At 42.3% G+C, this 18,521-nt stretch overlaps 2 protein-coding genes across 3 annotated transcripts in view; one reads left to right on the top strand and one right to left on the bottom strand.

Annotated features, from left to right (window-relative positions):
- The window catches only part of cyfip1 (cytoplasmic FMR1 interacting protein 1), a 39,067-nt gene that overhangs the window by 2,783 nt on the left and 17,763 nt on the right, over positions 1–18,521 (bottom strand). For both annotated transcript variants that reach the window (XM_079505252.1, XM_079505253.1), the window contains exons 12-27: positions 17,787–17,909; positions 17,325–17,450; positions 16,653–16,819; positions 15,641–15,788; positions 13,818–13,971; positions 12,487–12,643; positions 11,735–11,831; positions 10,853–10,929; positions 10,303–10,411; positions 9,798–9,917; positions 9,345–9,544; positions 8,579–8,666; positions 3,289–3,432; positions 2,088–2,178; positions 1,187–1,317; positions 117–189 (exon numbers count right to left, since the gene is read on the bottom strand). In XM_079505252.1, the coding sequence (XP_079361378.1) occupies positions 117–189; positions 1,187–1,317; positions 2,088–2,178; positions 3,289–3,432; positions 8,579–8,666; positions 9,345–9,544; positions 9,798–9,917; positions 10,303–10,411; positions 10,853–10,929; positions 11,735–11,831; positions 12,487–12,643; positions 13,818–13,971; positions 15,641–15,788; positions 16,653–16,819; positions 17,325–17,450; positions 17,787–17,909 (2,005 nt within the window). The remainder of the gene's footprint in view (positions 1–116; positions 190–1,186; positions 1,318–2,087; positions 2,179–3,288; positions 3,433–8,578; positions 8,667–9,344; positions 9,545–9,797; positions 9,918–10,302; positions 10,412–10,852; positions 10,930–11,734; positions 11,832–12,486; positions 12,644–13,817; positions 13,972–15,640; positions 15,789–16,652; positions 16,820–17,324; positions 17,451–17,786; positions 17,910–18,521) is intronic.
- On the top strand, positions 4,635–8,433 carry fndc9 (fibronectin type III domain containing 9). The gene is made up of 5 exons (XM_079505357.1): positions 4,635–4,827; positions 5,722–5,829; positions 6,298–6,522; positions 7,285–7,490; positions 7,860–8,433. Exons 1-5 carry the CDS (start codon positions 4,813–4,815, stop codon positions 8,014–8,016), a joined length of 711 nt encoding a protein of 236 aa, XP_079361483.1. The 5' UTR covers positions 4,635–4,812; the 3' UTR covers positions 8,017–8,433.

Here is an 18,521-nt window from a genome sequence, read left to right as displayed (position 1 = left end):
AAACAAAAGCAAGCTCACATTGTTTGATGCTTAATTTGTACATGACTAAAAAGAACCAAGAAAAAAGGTATATGCAAATATAATGGAATAGGGGGGAAAACGTTTGTGATATCTACCTTTCACATGGACTCTGGGAAGAATGTTCTGGAAGGGTGCGGCATGCAACAAATCACAAACCTCCTCCTGGGACTAAAGATGAGACAAAATACAAAACCATTGGCATGTTAGAGAGCATATTTCACTTCCATCCTTGATAAATGAGAATACACATCAATACTATGAACATGTAGGTCTAAATCTGTGATATCAATCACTGCCACAAGGTGGCACTGATAAGCCATACACTACAACCGTTTGCCTAGAATCACCCTTGTTGCAATCTGCCAGTCACCAACTAGAAACATTTCTGTCCATAAATACCGTTCAAATGAAAAATAAAACAGCATTCCACAGTAATAGATGAAAATAGCCAATAAAGCTCTAATCGGCTATCTTCACTATCTACAGTGCTATCATGCTCGTAGAACGCAGTACCACACCGTGATACCAGTAATTATTTGACGTGCACGGCTGCACGCGCAGGGACGGAACGGAACGGTGCATGTGCGTGCGCGCTAGAACACGTCCCCCTAGATTCAAGAGAAGACGCACCTAATCAACCTCTCGTCACCAGACTTTCCAAGACGCACCACCCAGTGGTCTAGGTTTACTGGCGCAAATGAAGCTCACCAGTATTGGTTGGTTGGGACCCGATTTGACTGTACTAAACAGGCATAGTTGTTTCTAGGGGTGGGGGGCCACCCGTGGGGCCCACGTGGCCCGCGACCTGCAATTTTATTTGCGCGCGCGCATGAGACTGGACCATGGTCTTATTCAAAAAATATTTGTGGACCTTCAGCATTTCTAGTTGAGGACCCTTGATCTATATAGTGTATAACAAACGTGGTTAATCAGACAAATCGATTTAGTGTATTATAAAACAAATCAAATTTGTTTGTCGATTTGTTGGCATGAGAATAATCCCTCCAAAACCTTGTTTTTCGATTATTCGGTTAAAAGTGGGGTATTCGTTCTAAATATTTGTACATGCTCGGTTAATTTCCCAGCCCTAAATGTGAGTCAATCACACTGGGGATTTAACAATTCTATATCAGCGAGGCTCGGCTGGGTTTGAGGAAGTACACACCAGACTCTGCTCGCTGAGCAGGCAGAACAGGAGGGCGTTGCCAACTTCTCTCAGGTTCTGGAAGCACACCGTCTTCAGTTCAGCATATTCCACGATGTCCTTTAACTGGTGGTGAAAGAACTCCAGGATACCTGAATATGAAGGAGAGGGTGGTACAGCTGCATTAACCCACTTTCAACCTGGCATCCTTATTTCGAGCATGACCCTTTTTTTTCTTCTTTTGTTTTCTTCGTATTTAAAAACAGGCCCACATGTCCATACAATGTATATTTCATATATCCAGATAAGAGACCATAATTTTTTTTCACGGTAATAAAGTGTGTTGCTTTTAAACTAGACTGGCTGACAACTTCCTTGTTCCATGGCAGACAATTCATAGGAGCATAATATTTCTTCTTTCAGTGTCAAACTGACTGGCTGTAAAAAGGCACTGTAATAATAACTCATGAATGAGACATGCAAAATTAAAGTGAAATAACACCATAAAGCCACATGCCTCATGTACAATAAATCAAATGCTTGAAGGCTTCACGTGCTATTAAAATTGATAGTGTAGCAGAAGCACACACACACACACACACACACACACACACACACACACACACACACACACACACACACACACACACACACACACACACACACACACACACACACACACACACACACACACACACACACACACACACACACACACACACACACACACACACACACGAAAAAGTAATGAATATAACGATCTCTAAAAACCTATAGTTGCAAGTGAAACCCTAATGTACAGCACATTGTCCGCTCATTAGTTGGTGAACCATGTAGACTGGATATGCCGCAGTAAAAGTGTTTGAGCCGAGTTGACCTTTTCAATTAAACGTCTGATAGAAAGGGCCACCGCGTCACCCACCTGGAGAGCCGTACTCGTGGCGGGGAAGGCGGCATATCTTGGGCATCACCTCCATCAGGGTCTTCACATACTGCATGATGGTTCCCTGGAGCTGTATGAGAGGAAGAGGATGGACCATTCATTTAGCTCCAACATGGTGTCCCTATCCTCGGCATCATAAGTATGTCACAAATTAAAAAACAAATGGCAAAAAGAGAGACATTGGGAGGGAGAGAGAGAGAGGGGGCGGGGAACATGAAATAACATGAGAACATGAGAGAGCGAGGGATAGAAAGATTGAGTTTGAGAGTGAGAGGTTGAGCGAGGGAGACAGAGAGTTCTTTTAAAGTAAACACAGACAGAACTTCGCCTGAATACATATATACCAATTACTAGCTGTATCATGTCGAGACGATCTGACCGTCTAATAATATAAGTCAGGAACAGGCCAAATTAAAAAACAAATGGCAAAAACAGTCGATCTACAAGCTCTACAACTTTTCCTCTTTACCCCTCCGTTGCTTCCCCTTTAACCCAATCTGCCCCACCTGTTAACCCATTCAGAACAGGAACCCCTTTTGGTGTTTTAAGGATTATGTTATACTTTAGCTATTGAAAAATAGCAGATCTACAAGCTCAAAGCATTAACTCAAATCTTTGCTTCTGGGGGGGGTCACTGGAACAACGTATTTTCAGATGTGGGTCGGCGGCCAATTACATATATTATTTTTGGGGGTCCTTGGCATGAAAATGTTTGAGAACGATAGAAACATGGGTTTTTTCAGAAAACTGTCAGGATTTAGAAGACATTTGTAGAATCTTTTCTCAGGTCAAATGGGTTAAACAGAAACGCAGTGCAGTTGCCAGAGATATGGGACAATTGAAAGAATAAATAACCATGGGCGCATCCATGTGCACATTGCGTGCACGTCAGAAAAACCTTTTTTTTATCTGAAAAAATTAAATAATATATTTATAAAAAAATAAAAATAAAATAACAACTTTACGTCTTGGCACAGATAGGGTATGCTGCTTAACCACAATTTCAGAAATAGCACAGCTTCAAGCTCACAACGCGTCACATTGTGACATGTCGACTTTGTTGGCTGATAAAAATGTTGTCTGCTGAAGGCAGACAACATTTTATATCGTTTTTATATCGTGACATAACCCTGCTCAGACAGCAGGCTGTTCTTGCTCCCCTGGCCGCTCCGTTGCTTACCAGGCTTTTGACGACCTTTAGCAGCTCCTCCATGACCACGGCGATGCCTTGGTAGCCCAGGAGACGGCACATGGCCTTGATGTGTGGCGGCCCCAGGAAGTTCCTGTAGAAGCCATATATGCTGCTGTACGCCAGGTTCAGGGCCTGCATTCACAGAGAGACATTGGGAGGGAGAGAGAGAGAGAGGGGGCGGGGAACATGAAAGAACATGAGAACATGAGAGAGCGAGGGATAGAAAGATTGAGTTTGAGTGAGAGGTTGAGAGAGTGAGACAGAGAGTTCTTTTAAAGTAAACAGACAGAACTTCGCCTGAATACATATATAGCAATTACTAGCTGCATCATGTCGAGACGATCTGACCGTCTAATAATACAAGTCAGGAACAGGCCATTAGCTACAACCAATAAAGCAATTACCTGTGGAGAGCTGTGACTATTCATCCTTAATAATAATGAATTGCAATTTTATAGCGCTTTTCCAAGTGCTCAAAGCACTTTACAATGGTTCATGCATTCATACATTAGGGACGATACCTTAGGGACGATTCAGAAATATTGGCAGAAGAGGGTCAAATGGACCCCACCAAGCTTTTATCAATTTATTTTTAGTGTGGGAACCATAACGAGTAAAACATGTTGGCTTTGATGGAATAAACCGTTTTAAATGTCAAATTTTTTGAGTGCTCAGATCTCGTTATTTTTTCCGAACCATAAAGACTTATTTTTTAATAATAATAATAAATCAAGAAAGGAGAGAGGAGATCCGCACACCGTTTTAAAAGCTCCCAAAATAATTCAATGACAACAGAGCAGACAAAAAACAGACAACATATCCGCTCGGTTGTCAATAAATTATTTTGGGAGCTTTTAAAACAGTGTGCGGATCTCCTCTCTCCTTTCTTAGTAAGTTTTTGGATCCTGCACCCGTTGAAATTTGTGGATGTGCGTGCACCTCTTGACCATAATAATAAATCAACTCAGGGTTATTTCGAGTAAAACAATTTTTTTCTTAAAGTAATTAATTACATAAAAATAACAAAGTTTACAAAAACACACCGCTTGGAATTGAGGCTGGTGTGACAAAGTGAGCTGTCAATATAGCGTCACTGTCGGACAGAAACCTTGTATACAATCTCACTACACCTTGTAGATCGCCTATTTCTGTTTTCTATTTCTTAAAAAGTAACGGTTTTGGAAATAAAAGCTTTCCACCTGACAGAGACCATACCCAGCATCCTCTCCAACAGAGCAACAGTCCCCGTCACTACTCCACCCACCTCCCTCCCTCCCTCCCTGCCAGGGTGAGAGTCGATGCAATCATACTCCTACTGTGTGACTGTAGTGTAGGAGGAGAGACGAGGCAGTGACAGTGCATGGAGACAGAGGCACGTTAACAGCAGGTCAGAAGAGGAGCGAAGGCTACCATGCCTCAGGGGCAATCACTGACAAGCAGAACCACCGCAGGACGCTGCGCGCCCACACCTGGAGCAGCCACCAAACCGTCACTCTAACCCGCCTGCTGTCAATGCGTTTCTCCTCGGTAAGTCTTCCCCTTCTTGGGTTGTTTCAGCCGTTTCTCTGAACTATCATTGTTGGACAGGAGCAGGAGTGCAGGACCTTTTGGTATTATGGGTTAAAATTGATACAAGCCACAGATAGATTGAAGTATGTTGTTGCATTTTCCCTATTGCTTAATACATTGAATCAAAATTGATTTAAAATAAATCTAAATCTCATTTAAAAACATGAACATTGAGATCTAAAAGTGATTTAAGTTTTGTTTAATTCTGAAAATATAACCTCTAGGTAGTACTGTACTGTAGGTCTATGCATGGTTGTGTGTAATACTGTGTATTTCATTTGAACAGGTTCTCAGGAATAGAGAAATAGAAAAGTAATTCCTTCATACCATAATAACCATATAGATAAACCATATTGCTTGTTCAACTTAATCCTCCAACCCACTAAACCCAACCAAATTAAGCTTGTACATGAAACCAATTTAAGCTACGTGTGACTTAGCTGTGTTGCACTGCACATCACAATGCCGTCTGCATGCTCAATTAATATGAATATCAGCACTGACCTTTTGCACAATGCTCATTATTTAACAATATAAATATACACATTATGTCACCCTTATGTTTTGTTAGAGTGGTTGTGTAAGCTGTGATCTTCCGTGTCTCTCACCGAAAATAGCCAAACTACAATCAGCTATTTACTGTACGAGACACCAGTACACAACTAATAAGACTTTTGCATTTCCCTGTGGGAGTCGACATTCAAGTCAACATCTAAATGCAACTTTTGTGCCACCGAAAATTAACTAACTCAATAAGAGGAACATTCAAAATAAGTGGTGTAATCAAAGAAATTTCTTTTTTTCTCTCTCAATAACCTCCTCCCACACACACACACACACACACACACACAGCTCACGGCCAGGACAAACCGGAGGTGTAGAAGAGAGATAGATCACAAGAGAAGCCAGTCCGCCATGGTGGGCGTCAGCGTCTACAACATCTCCAGCACATCGGCCGGGGTGAGCTTACACATATAAGTTGACCATTCATTGTCACACAAATAATTGCGATTAATGATTTAATTTCGATTTGCCTTTTAGGCTTCGTAATAAAAGAAGTGCACAGGGCACTGAAATATACGAAGAAATGACTGGCCTTTTAATAAATATTATAATGAATACTTCTGTAGCCGCCAGCATCTTTAAAAATATAGGCGCTAGAGTGCCAGCAGATATGGCAGATTTTACTCTGATAAGCCCAGCCAACCAATGTTCCGTTCTTACCTCGCGCTGGTACGCTAAAGTCTCTCTAGAAGCGTTAATATCCCAAACGAGAGGCATGCTGAAGTCAGAAATGAAGACAGAACATTGCAAAAAGCCGTTTCTTTTCCTCTCTTTTTTATATAATAAAAAAAGATCAAAAGACGCCCCTATACACGTCATTAGCACTCCATGGTTTTGATATAAAAGACATGTATACACCTATAGGTGAGCTGGCCGTCGGCCCCCAGCTGCCTGGACACCTTCTACAGTGTCATGTATGACCCCAACTGGAGCAGCCTGCTCATGGTCTACAAGCGGCAGAACTTCATGCATGAGGAGCGCATCCCCGCCAGCCAGACGGCCACGCGCCTCTCCAAGCTCGTGTCGCACACCACCTACTTCCTGTGCGTGACCTGCCAGGCGGCCAACCCGGCGCGGGAGCAGTGCCAGGTGTTCACGACGAATAAAACTAAGACTACATAAATATATTGACAATTTTTAGGAACAGAACTAAAAGACATGTCCTTTTTATGTTTTAGTTGCACTTGGGTGTTGTGGTCTGAAAAATAGCCGATCTATGCCTCACAATGCGTCGCTCTCGCGTTGTGAGCTTGTAGATCGGTCATTTTAAGCATGCAACCGAGTGTAAAATCAGCCATTGCATCAAGGCACCGCCAAAATAAATTTTTGTCGACAAAATCAACTGCAGATTTAATAAAAATCTTAGGATATCTAGTCATGGGGTTCTAAACGTTTTTGGCTGGGGACCCCTAGTGGAAATGCTTTGGCCATGTCTCGCGACCCCTGCCCCGCCCCCACCCCCAATACAAATTGACTGCTACAATAACCTTAATAATAGCAAAAATACATCATAAATAAATACTGAAACCAGATATAATCATTAAGGAAAGTTTATGCATGCACTATGTGTACTATGTAAACTCTTAATTTCCATTATTCAGCTGCAAAATGGACCCCCCCAAAATAATTTGGCGACCCCCCCCCCAGGGGGTCGCGAGTCTTGTGACCCACGGGTTGAGAACCCCTGATCTAGTCGATTAAAACTAGACTCAAACTAAAAAAATTCAGATGACAAAAAAGCAAAATAGGACAAAAACTAAATTGGATAATGGATATTCAAAAGACTATGGAAAAAAATAAAAATAAAAAATAAATCCAAAATCTTGCTGTCAAAATTCAACACCACTGCAGGTGTTCAGCACACTGAGCGACAGCGGCGACGAGGCCCGTGACGGCGGCGTGGGCTGGGAGCTGGCCCTGGGCGTGTGGCTGGCCAGCAGCCTGATGCTGCTGCTGATCACCGGCGTGCTGCTGTGGAGCTGCCTGTGCACCGTCTGCCCCGGCAGGCGCAGCAGCCCGGGAAGCCCCCTGGCCCACCACCATGCCGAGACCACCAGGTCTGTCACCATTACACACATTTAGGTTTGACCGATTGACATTTTATTAATGTATGATAATCTGCCAACATGGACACGATTGGCCTGGGCCATGGCTCAGTGGTCCAGGCACCTTGGCTGGTAATCCAGTCTGGCAGTGTGCCGCGCGTTCGACTCCCGATCCCGACGGCCTTTACTGCATGTCTTCCCCCATCTCTCTCCCCATTTCCTGTCAGCCTACTGTCTGTCCCTCCATAAAAAATATAAAATAAAGGCGAAAGCCAAAAAAAATAAAAACATGGACACGATTATGATCACATAATTGCGATTATCTCAAATAATCACAATTAGACGATTCTGTACTAATTGTGACAACCCTACTACCTCCAGGTCTGATTGCCTCTACACTCCCAGCAGCAGTAGCAGCGACTGTGACGCCAAGCAGGCCGTCACCCAGAAGCCCCTCCACCTGGCTCAGACCGCTGGCCACGTCATCGCCCAGGGCCAGCTGTTGAGGTCACCCGCTAAGCCGCCCGATTCAGTCTGAACTGGCTGAATCAGGGTCACGCTAGCATATTTAAAATTGTATTTAATCCCATTAGTTGCTAAGTTGACGTGAAAATGTGTTTTTTTTGGGGCGATTTAAAAACGAAATACCCATCAACATCTCCATACTCTCCATTTGGTATACTTGAATATTATACGATATATTCGTTTTCACATCTTGATTTTATTATTCTATACATTCCACACAACAGAAGGCAATTATTCCTTCTTTGTGGCACAAAATGTGTTTTTAATTTATTAATAAACAAAATTCCGGTAATATGACTTTGGTCGAGGCCGTCCCCACCTACACCTACCTTATTTGTTTACTCTGTGCAGAAATGGTTTAATTATTTATTTTCATGCCGATTCATACTGGTTGTCAATGTAAGTGCATATTTGTAATACGTAGCAAATGCTTGCCTGTGTAAAACATGACTAATATACACTGCCACAGATGTGTTCACCAAACAGATAAACATAATTAAAAAGCCTTTGTGTTACAGGAAAATAAAACATGTACTGTGGATGACATGTATTAAACATGTAAGAAGTGTACAGACCTTGGACCCATATAGGTACTGGGGCTGTGCATTGGGGGGCTTGTCTCTCTGGAACTCCTGTGAGAAGGGCAGCACTGTCCGAACAAACCTAAAGACATGAGAAGAGATCATGAGATTATGTTGCTGGGGATGATCCCCAGAGATCATTCAACAAACACAAAGGAAACTCATTTATTGATTGTTAGAGGCCTGACAACTCAATAATATGTAGCAACCAAGGCCATGAATCATCCAAGTATTATATCACTTTCTGCTGTAGATCTGACTGTTCCTCACTGGAACGTCATTCAGCAGCCATTGAGAACGGCTGCATTCTTTAGTCTTTATTCTTTATTCAGATGGATCCCCATTAGCTGCACCGAAGTAGCATCTACTCTTCATGGGGTCCATGACAAACTAAATAACACTGCACAATAAAAACATGTACAATCTTGCAAAAATTACATTCAAAATAACATTTAAGACATTCAAAGTACAGAAAAATAAAAACACTAAACAAGACATCCCCTTAAATGATGTCAATTAATTCAAATAAAAAAAATTGGGGTAATTGATCAGGTGTCTTTTATAGAGCCTCTTAAAACTAGCCTTATTGGGTTACCGTGATTATAGTTGGTAACGTGTTCCATATTGAAGTTAACATGCAGCGGAAGAAAATCAGTGTAAGCTTGCACACCTACTGGGGGTTTTCAACCATGTTCAAAGTGGTTAAGGAGAGTTCTGCTAAGCAGAGAAGGAGCAGTGAATTTTCTGGGAATTGACTGACCTGTTGGTAGAGCCATTGTAGCAGTAGTTGGGCAAGAAGTCATAGTTGAGCTCCCAGAAGACGTGGAGCGTTATCCTGCCGTAGGGGGCCGACACGTTGTGGTTCGCCTCGCGGAACATGGCGTCCATGCTGTCCAGTGTCAAGAACTTGCTGAGGAGTTTGTGGGTCATTTTGTTGATGTCCAAAAGACCTTCCAATTCCTACGACATAGGAAGGAAAAGCGATTAAAAAGAGAGGAGGGAGAGAGCAAGTCAGGAAGACACAAACAAGCTACTCCAATGGTTACTGTGGCTCAAGGACGACGAACAGAAGGGCACATTTGTATGCCCTGTGTGTGTGTGTGTGTGTGCGCGTGTGCGTGTGTGTGTGTGTGTGTGTGTGTGTGTGTGCGCGCACGCACGTGTACACACTCTGAACAGAAAAGGAGGAAGTTATGTTATGCGTATTGCGTACCATGATGGACGTGAGGTCCTCACTCTCAAAGCGGTTGATGGCCAGTTCCAGAGACTTGTAAAGCGCAGCAGACACCCTCTGAGTGAGCAGCCTGTTGAGATCGATGGAGCGGCCTAGGAGCTGAGGTATCATCATGACAGGTTCAGTGGTGGTCCATTTGCTCCTATTTTGTACTCGAGTAAGCAGTAATACTAGTGTAGAAATACAGGTAAGAAACATGCAGGTGCGCTTCCCCTGGATGCCTTTTTGTAAAGGCAGTAGATAAAAACATAGGCAAGCTCAAAGTGGGAAAAGCGGATATATAAGAACTCATTTTTAACAAAATATTTTGAGATGGGGGTCCGTGGCCAAGATGATAAACACAGTAGAAAGACATTTGACCATTTAATGGTGGCAAAGTAGCCTCCAATATGTGTCACTCTCTCTTACCCCCTCTCTCACCCCCCAACGCACGTCAAAAGGACTTTGTCGTGGAAGGTGAGCACAGCATGAGGAGTATAAATACCTGGACATGACGTTGCTTTAGCAGAGTCTCATAGCGGTTGGAAGCAGGCCAGGGGATGTTAGCACCCTGGTTCTTACAGTCTGTTCTCAACCGCTTGTCCAGGAGAAGGCTAAAGGGAATGGAGAGTAGAGTATAGATTCTTGAACTGTTTATTTACATCAATGTCGTTGTTGGCAGGAACTTCTTATCTCCATATTTTAACTTTGTGTTTTTGATCATACTACGTCACACAAAAGCATCAAAAGTAGCAGATCCACAAGCTCGAAACGTGGTGTGAAGCTACGTGTTTTGAACCTTGTAGATCTGCTATTTTTGCAGTTGAATCCTGAAAAGTAACAGTTTTGGACATAAGGTTTCCACCTGACAGAGAATATGTAGTAGTAGTAGTAGTAATAATAATAATAATAATACAGTTATCACACCCAATGGGCCACAACAATCAACAGATTAAAAACAGCCAAGATAATAATAAAGTAAGAAACCAATAACATTTATGTTTTGTGACATACTGTACAGTACAGAGACAATAAAAGTATCAAATGTTATTTACCTTCCTGCTAGGATCTTATAATAGGCAAATATTTGATCGGCCAGTTTGTACACAAACTGATCAAAGCACAAGTTCACCTGGAAGAAAAAATAATTGTTAGGTGTTAATGTTAGAAACCTCCTCTAAAAATATCCAAAACCTCTTTGATGTAAGTCTCTGACCAACAGATAAGATCAAGCTGTATACTGTATGTTATAACCATGGAAACATGGTCTATCAAACAAATCTGGTATCTAGGTTAGCATTTAAGTTACATCACGGTTATACAACCGGATATAATAAGGAGACGTTCTTGAAGGACAAATCAGGTGGAGTTGTCACAATTGCAGACAACCACAACTGAAACTGGCTCTGTGGTCCAACTCCTCCGTTTACTGCTGGATGTAAAGCAATAAATGGGACATACCGGTACACAACCAGGACTAAAGGAACTTTACAGTACCCTTTTCTTTGCAATTATTATGTCCCACAAATTGCGTACACATTTGATCCTCCAGCATGTGGGTAAGCCAACAAGTATCCACAGAGAATCTATACCAAACACACCGTGACGAACAACAAGCCAGTCACTTCCTCACCGATGGCACACATGGTGGTGTGGGGTTATGTCACTCAATGTCCCTGCATACACACTTCTTCATTGACTAATGCTGCATATAGTCAGGCTCTGATTGGTGTGCGACGTCATAACTCATCTAAGTTGTGTGCCGTGTGTCAAACTGTGTGCCGTGTGTCAGACTAGCACTCACTGATTCAGTGAGTGCTAGTCTGAAAACAAATATTAGGATTTAGAAGACATTTGTTGAATGGGCCTCAGTTCTTAATGTGTCAAGCAAGGAAATTGTCCAAACAAAAAACACGATAACCTTTTTTAACCATTACCTCAGCTTCAATTTCATCATAGAGAAACTGCTTCTTGAATTTGGTCAAGGCGTAGTGTGCACTGTCATTGTACAGGTCCAGAGGATATAGCACATATCTGAGAAGAGACAAATTCACAAAATGTTAACCAAGAAGAAAGAAAAAGCAGACAAACAGAAGAGACAAAGCAGTCCCATTTAATTGGATATCATCAGTACGTCAGTAGCACTTTCACCAGTGGACAATGGCAAATACAAACCAGGTTTACAGTAGATTTTAGCTTTGGAGTCCAATAAGTAAAATACTACACAATTTTATGAACACTAAGGTCTAAACACTAAAGTCAACGTTATTAGATATTTTCATTTCAAAAGGAAATGTTATGGACATCCATATATTATGTCACTGGAGTGCAGTACAAAGTAAGTAATAGCATCAAAATGAGGAATTCTGCAAAACAGCTTATTGTTCCGAAACATTTAAAATCTTGCTTTTGCAAAGCACCAATGTGCACCAATGGTTCCCAAGTGGGAAAAAGGCGGTGCACACATATCCACTTGAGTGCCCAAGGGCAGGAAAAACAACAGTGATAAAATATGAATAAAAATGTATTTGCACACTGGTCGAATAAGCTCCAGTGTTTTCATTGCGAAAAATATTAACAAGCGCTTGTGAGTAAATAATAACAACATTGGATCCATTGGAACACAGACTATCCCCCCCCCCCCCCCCCCCATTTCCTGAAAAGTAACACAGTGACGATATGCACTCACTCCATCATGGAGGACTCCCTGCTCTCCAGGATGTGGTCGGTCAGTATCCAGGGCATGGACATCTCGATGGGGAACTGGATCCTGCGGCCCATGGTCAGCTCCAGGAAGAACTCCCGGAACCACAGCTGGGAGAGGTCGCAGCACTGCTGCAGGGTCTCTGCGTTGGGAAGAAACACACAAAGACCAGTTGATCTTCTATCCCAGTGGTTCTCAAACATTTTCATTTCAATGACCGCCACAACAAAAAATGGAACCAAATGTAGTCTTACGGGTCAATTTTTGGAAGGAACCCTAGTGCAGTGGTTCCCAAACCTTTTAGCCTGTGACCCAAAAGAGAAAGTTTATGTCTCCCCGGGACCCAACCTAGTGAAAATAGCACAAGATCGGCTATTTTCACTACTACTTAAACATTCGTTTTCTAATTTATGCAATTTCTTAGATTTTTTTCTTTGATTGCTTCAAGAAATTACTGAACAAAGCATTGCATTTGTTTTTAATTCATGAATGGGAATGTTTTGTTGAAAAACAAAATGTAGGAAACCAAAAACCAAGGAACCCATAACAATGTGTCCGCGACCCAGATATGGACGACCCAGTGTTTGGGAACCAGTGTCCTAGAGGTCTATCTTGTGCACGTAACACAATCAAGAACTTATTGTGTTTGTGCGCCCAGTGAATGCACGCGTGTGCGTTCAGCGCACCGCCTGCACTATGGCTGCTGCTCCCCGACACTGGAGCTGCTATTTTTTAGCCTCCTCCCACCGAGTGGTTAAGAAACCACCGACCAAAAACACTAGCTGGGATTCCTGTGTTGTGTTACATTGAAATCGGTGACCTATGAATACGGTTTTGACGGAAGCAACCGCTGTACCTATTGAATAGTCTCGCACAGGGCCCTGGCAAGCTTAAGCGCCATTGTTAATCCGGGCCTGATTACTTTACATTTCCGTTACACCCCACACAACTCACAATTCTGACTTTTCATGTACAACACTAGCAGTTTTTCATATCTTGTCCCCTGGAAGTGTTTTCATCCCTCAAGCAAGCTTGCAGGTCCGGTTTAGGGCCCACCTTTCCGTATCCGATAATGCACACGCACGCACGCACGCACGCACGCACGCACGCACGCGCAACTAATCAACACAAAACGTGAAAGTAATTTGTTACATTACTCGTTACAGGAAAAAATAATATTACTAATACATTTTACTTTACTCATTACTTTCCAACACCATTTATAAATGGGAAGCAGTAGCACTGAAAGAGAGATCTTCTCACAGACAGTGTGCAGTACATTCATAACAGGTGTCCAAGGACAAGCAGCCTCTCACCGTTGAAGTTCAGCAGGTGTGTGTAGAAGAAGGACTCGCGGTGGAAATTCTCAATGTCCAGGATGGTGGGGCCTTCCATGGTGCTACGTAGTGTCTTCTTGGAGCCACTCTTGTCAGCGACGAGGGACTCCAGCATCGTTCTCACCATGTAGAGCTACATTTACAGGAAAATGATGTGATTTACCAAAGACAAGCAAATGGGAGTTTTCATTAAATGTCAACATTGCATGATCAAGAAATGGCTGCTCCAAAGAATCCACACCAACGTTACTTACTCTACTTCTGGTAGAGTAAGTACAAGTAGGTCGAAGAGGCTTATTGTCGGTATCGGCCAAATACGCGGGAGTAAATCCCCAATGATTACAATGTGCTAGACCCCTGGGAGATGTATTGCTGAGGTGGAGCACCACACCTACCATCAGCTCCCACTACTTATACTGTAGTTACTTACTTATTATAGTAGCTCTGTAATTGCTGGGTCTGTTGATGTTCTGTTAGAATGGCGACTTCCAGAATTCAGTTTGAAATAAAACCACTGAAGTACTGGAACTTCCAAAACAAATGCTGCAGCGTACTAACTTCAAGTATATTTTGGAATGTTGTCAGAAACCTTTTTATTAATTAATTTCTGGTCTGCATCATTTTGGCGCAACTAAAAACAGTGTACAGAGAAGTCACAATTATGTGGAATGGTTATTGTGAAGAGAAATAATAAATATATATGCTCCAGTATAATTTATTCGACAATGTCATTTCGAGTCAAGGCTCTTTATCAGGTGAAACTGAAATTGTGAAAAATATACCAGTGAAAGATGATATCAAAAACAACTTGTGTTTAATTGAAAATTAGACTTATATAATATTTCAAACCCCACATTGAGAAAATTTCCTCAATACAAGGCAGAGAGCAATGTTCTCCAACTGTCCTTCGGTTCACCTTGGTAGAAAAGCAGGGGTTTAACAAAAGCCAATTCAGGGTTTACATTTTTTTTACTCCTCTCAATCCCATGGCTGGTAAAAACGTATCGATCCAAGGCCGTTTTGCTGATTTTATAGCACAATACTTGGAAACAGCGATTCATTCTAGAAATGAAGACTAATCTGATAATGTCTTTCAGTTTGTCACATGGGAGATGCACTGCGAGATAATGATGCACAACATGCAGATAAAAGGGATTATTATTCAAGCTCTGCATATGATTCAATTATAGATGCAAATTGCAAAGCTTAATTTATACATTTATACTTGTGAGCCTCAAATAGCACATGTCACATCCCATGCTTATAGAAAGTGGAGATACTTTTAGCACAGAATGCCAGCGTGCAATTAAGTATACATCAGGCTTACAGATGTAATGAGGTGAGGAGTAGGATTCATTAACAGTCAGACAATTGTCATGAAAATAATTGACGACTGAATGAATAATTGAATCCTAGGAACAGCCTCGAGTGTGAAGGTTATTGAAAATTGCACTCAAGCCACGTGGGTTATGACCGGGTCATAGCCTCGTAAATCCACATTATCTCCCCCGTGTAGAGAGGATGGAACTTTTTACATCTAATCCCACATTAAAGAGCCATATTTGTGACTCATCTCGAGACCACAAAGGCTAATTTATTCATTGTTGTATGATGTGTCCCGTTCTGAAAATAGTCACGCGTTGTGAGCTTGTTGAGCAGCTATTGTCACCATGGGACAGTATAAAATAAATTAGTGAATTAGTGAATATAGCACAGTTGAGCTGCATAAAGTCCAGCATTTTTATATGCAAGTCTGAATGTCAGTCTGAGTAATATTGGGATGAATAAAGGCATATCGAGACCTGTGTGCTGGAGGGTCCCACGGCGCGCCGGGGGACCGTGATATCAAAGCCCCCCTTTGGGTCTTTCTCCCCGCGGAGGGCAGGGTCATTGTGTGGCTCACGGCCTGCCTCCCAGTCACAAATGGTCTTTCTGATGGCCTGAAGAACACTGGAATGGCATTCAAAAGATTACCTCATTTATGTTCGTATATATATATACTGTATCCATACAAACACACAATAATCATGAATAATTTCTCACTTCAAGTGGGGAGTCAGTGTACAGTAGTAGAGCCATGGAGTTCATGGAGTTTAAAATAATAACCCTAGTGGTTATTATTATATTATATTCTCTTTAACCCATTTTGGGCGGGAACCCCTTTTGGTGTTAGCATTACGTTATGCTTTAGCTATTGAAAAATAGCAGATCTACAAGCTCATAGCGCGCCACCGAGTGGCGCACTACGAGCTTGTAGGTCTGCTATTTTTGAAAAATCGAAGAACGACTGACATAGAAACATAGCTTTTTCAGAAAACTGTCAGGATGTAGAAGACATTTTTAGAATCTGATCTCAGGTGAAAATGGGTTAAGGATGCTAGGACGAGGGAACAGGCGTAGCTGTTGTCTTATACAGGTTCCTAACACAGAGAAACCGTGGTGGTACAGATCATGTTTAGCCGCAGCAACTCAGCGGGAGGACATCCATTATAGAACACAGACTTCAGAGGAACACGGCCAATGCAGTTAATAAAACAGAACTTGCGGCTTTCAAGGAAATCTACAGGGGACACAAATGCACAATAATGGTGTTCCATTTCACAGGTTGCTAGTAATGCTGCTCTGTTTGCCGCATTACAGCAGTTCTAATGTAAAATGTTACACGCTTTCCATTTTATATCTGATACACGGTTTTACTGTAAAATTACCCACTTACATCTCTCACTTTCAGTAGAGAAAGGAAATGACTAACCGATCCATTTTCATTCACACTCAGGATTTATGGTACATCATTTACTCTCTGTTTTCACACACCTCTGTGTGACGTTCTTCTTCTTTTTGATGGCTTGGCGCAGGGGGTCCCGCAGCGTGATCTGAGCGAAGTCCTGCAGAGCCGAGTAGATGGTGTGGCGGATGGCGTGGTTGAACACACTCTCCATGCGTCCCATCAGCACCTGCAGACCTTTGATCATGGCCATCACCTGAAAGGGGCGGCAAAATTCCCTCAATCAGTGGCAAAACCAGCTTCTTCCAGGTCAGACTCCTAGCCAAGATAAGACCCTTTCAGACATGAAACGGAGGGACTGTATGTATGAACGCACCATTCCCAATCAGTAGGATCAGACCTGCAACAGATTTTATGCGGGCAATACCCTTGACTTAAGTCTGCGTAATGTGCGTTTTGGCTCAACCCGCTCTATGTTTGAATGGACGCAGTGATTGTCCTCTGATTTTACATTTAGCTTGTGGACGCGTTGATGACGCTTCTATTGTTGACGGGTGGAGCCTCCCCTCCGCCCGAGGTGTTAGGAGAGAGAGCACTGAAAATCAGTTTAATCGTTCTGCTTTTTATCACCAATCGAGCTTCCATGAAATGGGCCAAAATAAGCGAAAACAATACATAAACGTCATTGACAATGAAACGAGCTACGCTGCGCAGTGTGCTCGCCTGTACATGGAGAACAATGTTATTTTGACTTGACTGACCTCCACAAGGGCAAACTTCTCCTCGCTGGTGTAGTTGTATCTGGTTGCTCTCTCGTATTCCTCTGCGTTGTCCGGACACTCCTTGTTGGAGTACTTGTCAGTCGGATGCACCAGTTTCCAGGAGTACTTTGCAGGGAAAAGAGCAAACCATCCAGATATAAACATCCAGCAATCAGGAGAATATCAACTACTCCTTCAAGTAGAAAGGTCACATAGTTTATTTAGCTTTATTTTATAGAAAATAGCAGATCTACAAGCCCCTGAAGGTGTTTCTGCTGAAGCCTTCCTCAGCAGGACACTTGAGTGCTTGAAGATCAGCTATTTTTGAATATTTTGTTTACTTTTGAACTTTTTTGTTTTACCTATAATGACAATCCTGTTAAAAATTGGGACATAACAGCTGCATAATTGTCGATACGTATGTGGTCAAAAAGGTCAAACAATGGTTCTAATGCTGCTCACCACTTCCATGACATGAGCGCTCCACTGAGATAGCAGCTGCATGCCCTGCAGTGACAAGTCAAACAGCTTCCTGTACTCAGAGTCTGTCTTCTGGGTCTCCTGACGGCCCGATCCTGTCACCACCTTCAGAGAGAGAGAGATTACAGGCCCAACGATGACAGGTTTCTGGGTCCAATGCCAATCCCGATTTTTCCTAGACCACCGATTACCAATGTTTTTTTTGTTGCTTGTTTTGTTTTAAAAACATAGTTTGGTTAGTTTTTTGATAGATTAAAAACTAAACCTTACTTTATTTAAGCTCTTCTACAAGCTCACAACACAACTGCAGTGGTTGTAGTTGGTATAGCTGCTCTTCTATTGAGAAATGTACATCAAGTGGTCGACAAGTGGTATTGCTTGAAGTTCAAAATGCAATATAGCCTCTGCCCAAACAGTATTTCAATTATTAACTCAGCAGTATACATTTTGCCGCTCGCATAGGGGAACCGGTTTCAAATACCAGGTAGGACATGAAAAGTTATGGATTGCAGCTGGTGTCATGCTTTAAGCATGAGAAATAATGATGTATTGTAGCCGACAGTAGAGATGCATGCTAATCATGACAATTCAGGGCCATGTAAGTCATGTTGTAAAACAGATGCATTATTCATAATCATCACAGCCCCAGTGAAACCCGAGAGATTAATTAAACTCTGAACCAGCAAGGGTTGATTTCTTACACTGTCCAAGAGTCCA

Source organism: Electrona antarctica (genome assembly GCF_951216825.1).
Source record: "Electrona antarctica genome assembly, chromosome: 7".
NCBI lineage: Eukaryota > Metazoa > Chordata > Actinopteri > Myctophiformes > Myctophidae > Electrona > Electrona antarctica.
The sequence above is the reverse complement of the archived record's forward strand: the minus strand, read 5'-3'. Positions and strand labels throughout refer to the sequence as shown.

What these genes read in the sequence shown, in the direction of transcription:
- fndc9 (XM_079505357.1), top strand. An exon ending in CGGCGCGGGAGCAGTGCCAG is followed by an intron (nt 6,523 to 7,284) that starts GTGTTCACGACG and finishes ACACCACTGCAG; the next exon opens with GTGTTCAGCACACTGAGCGA. An exon ending in CACCATGCCGAGACCACCAG is followed by an intron (nt 7,491 to 7,859) that starts GTCTGTCACCAT and finishes TACTACCTCCAG; the next exon opens with GTCTGATTGCCTCTACACTC.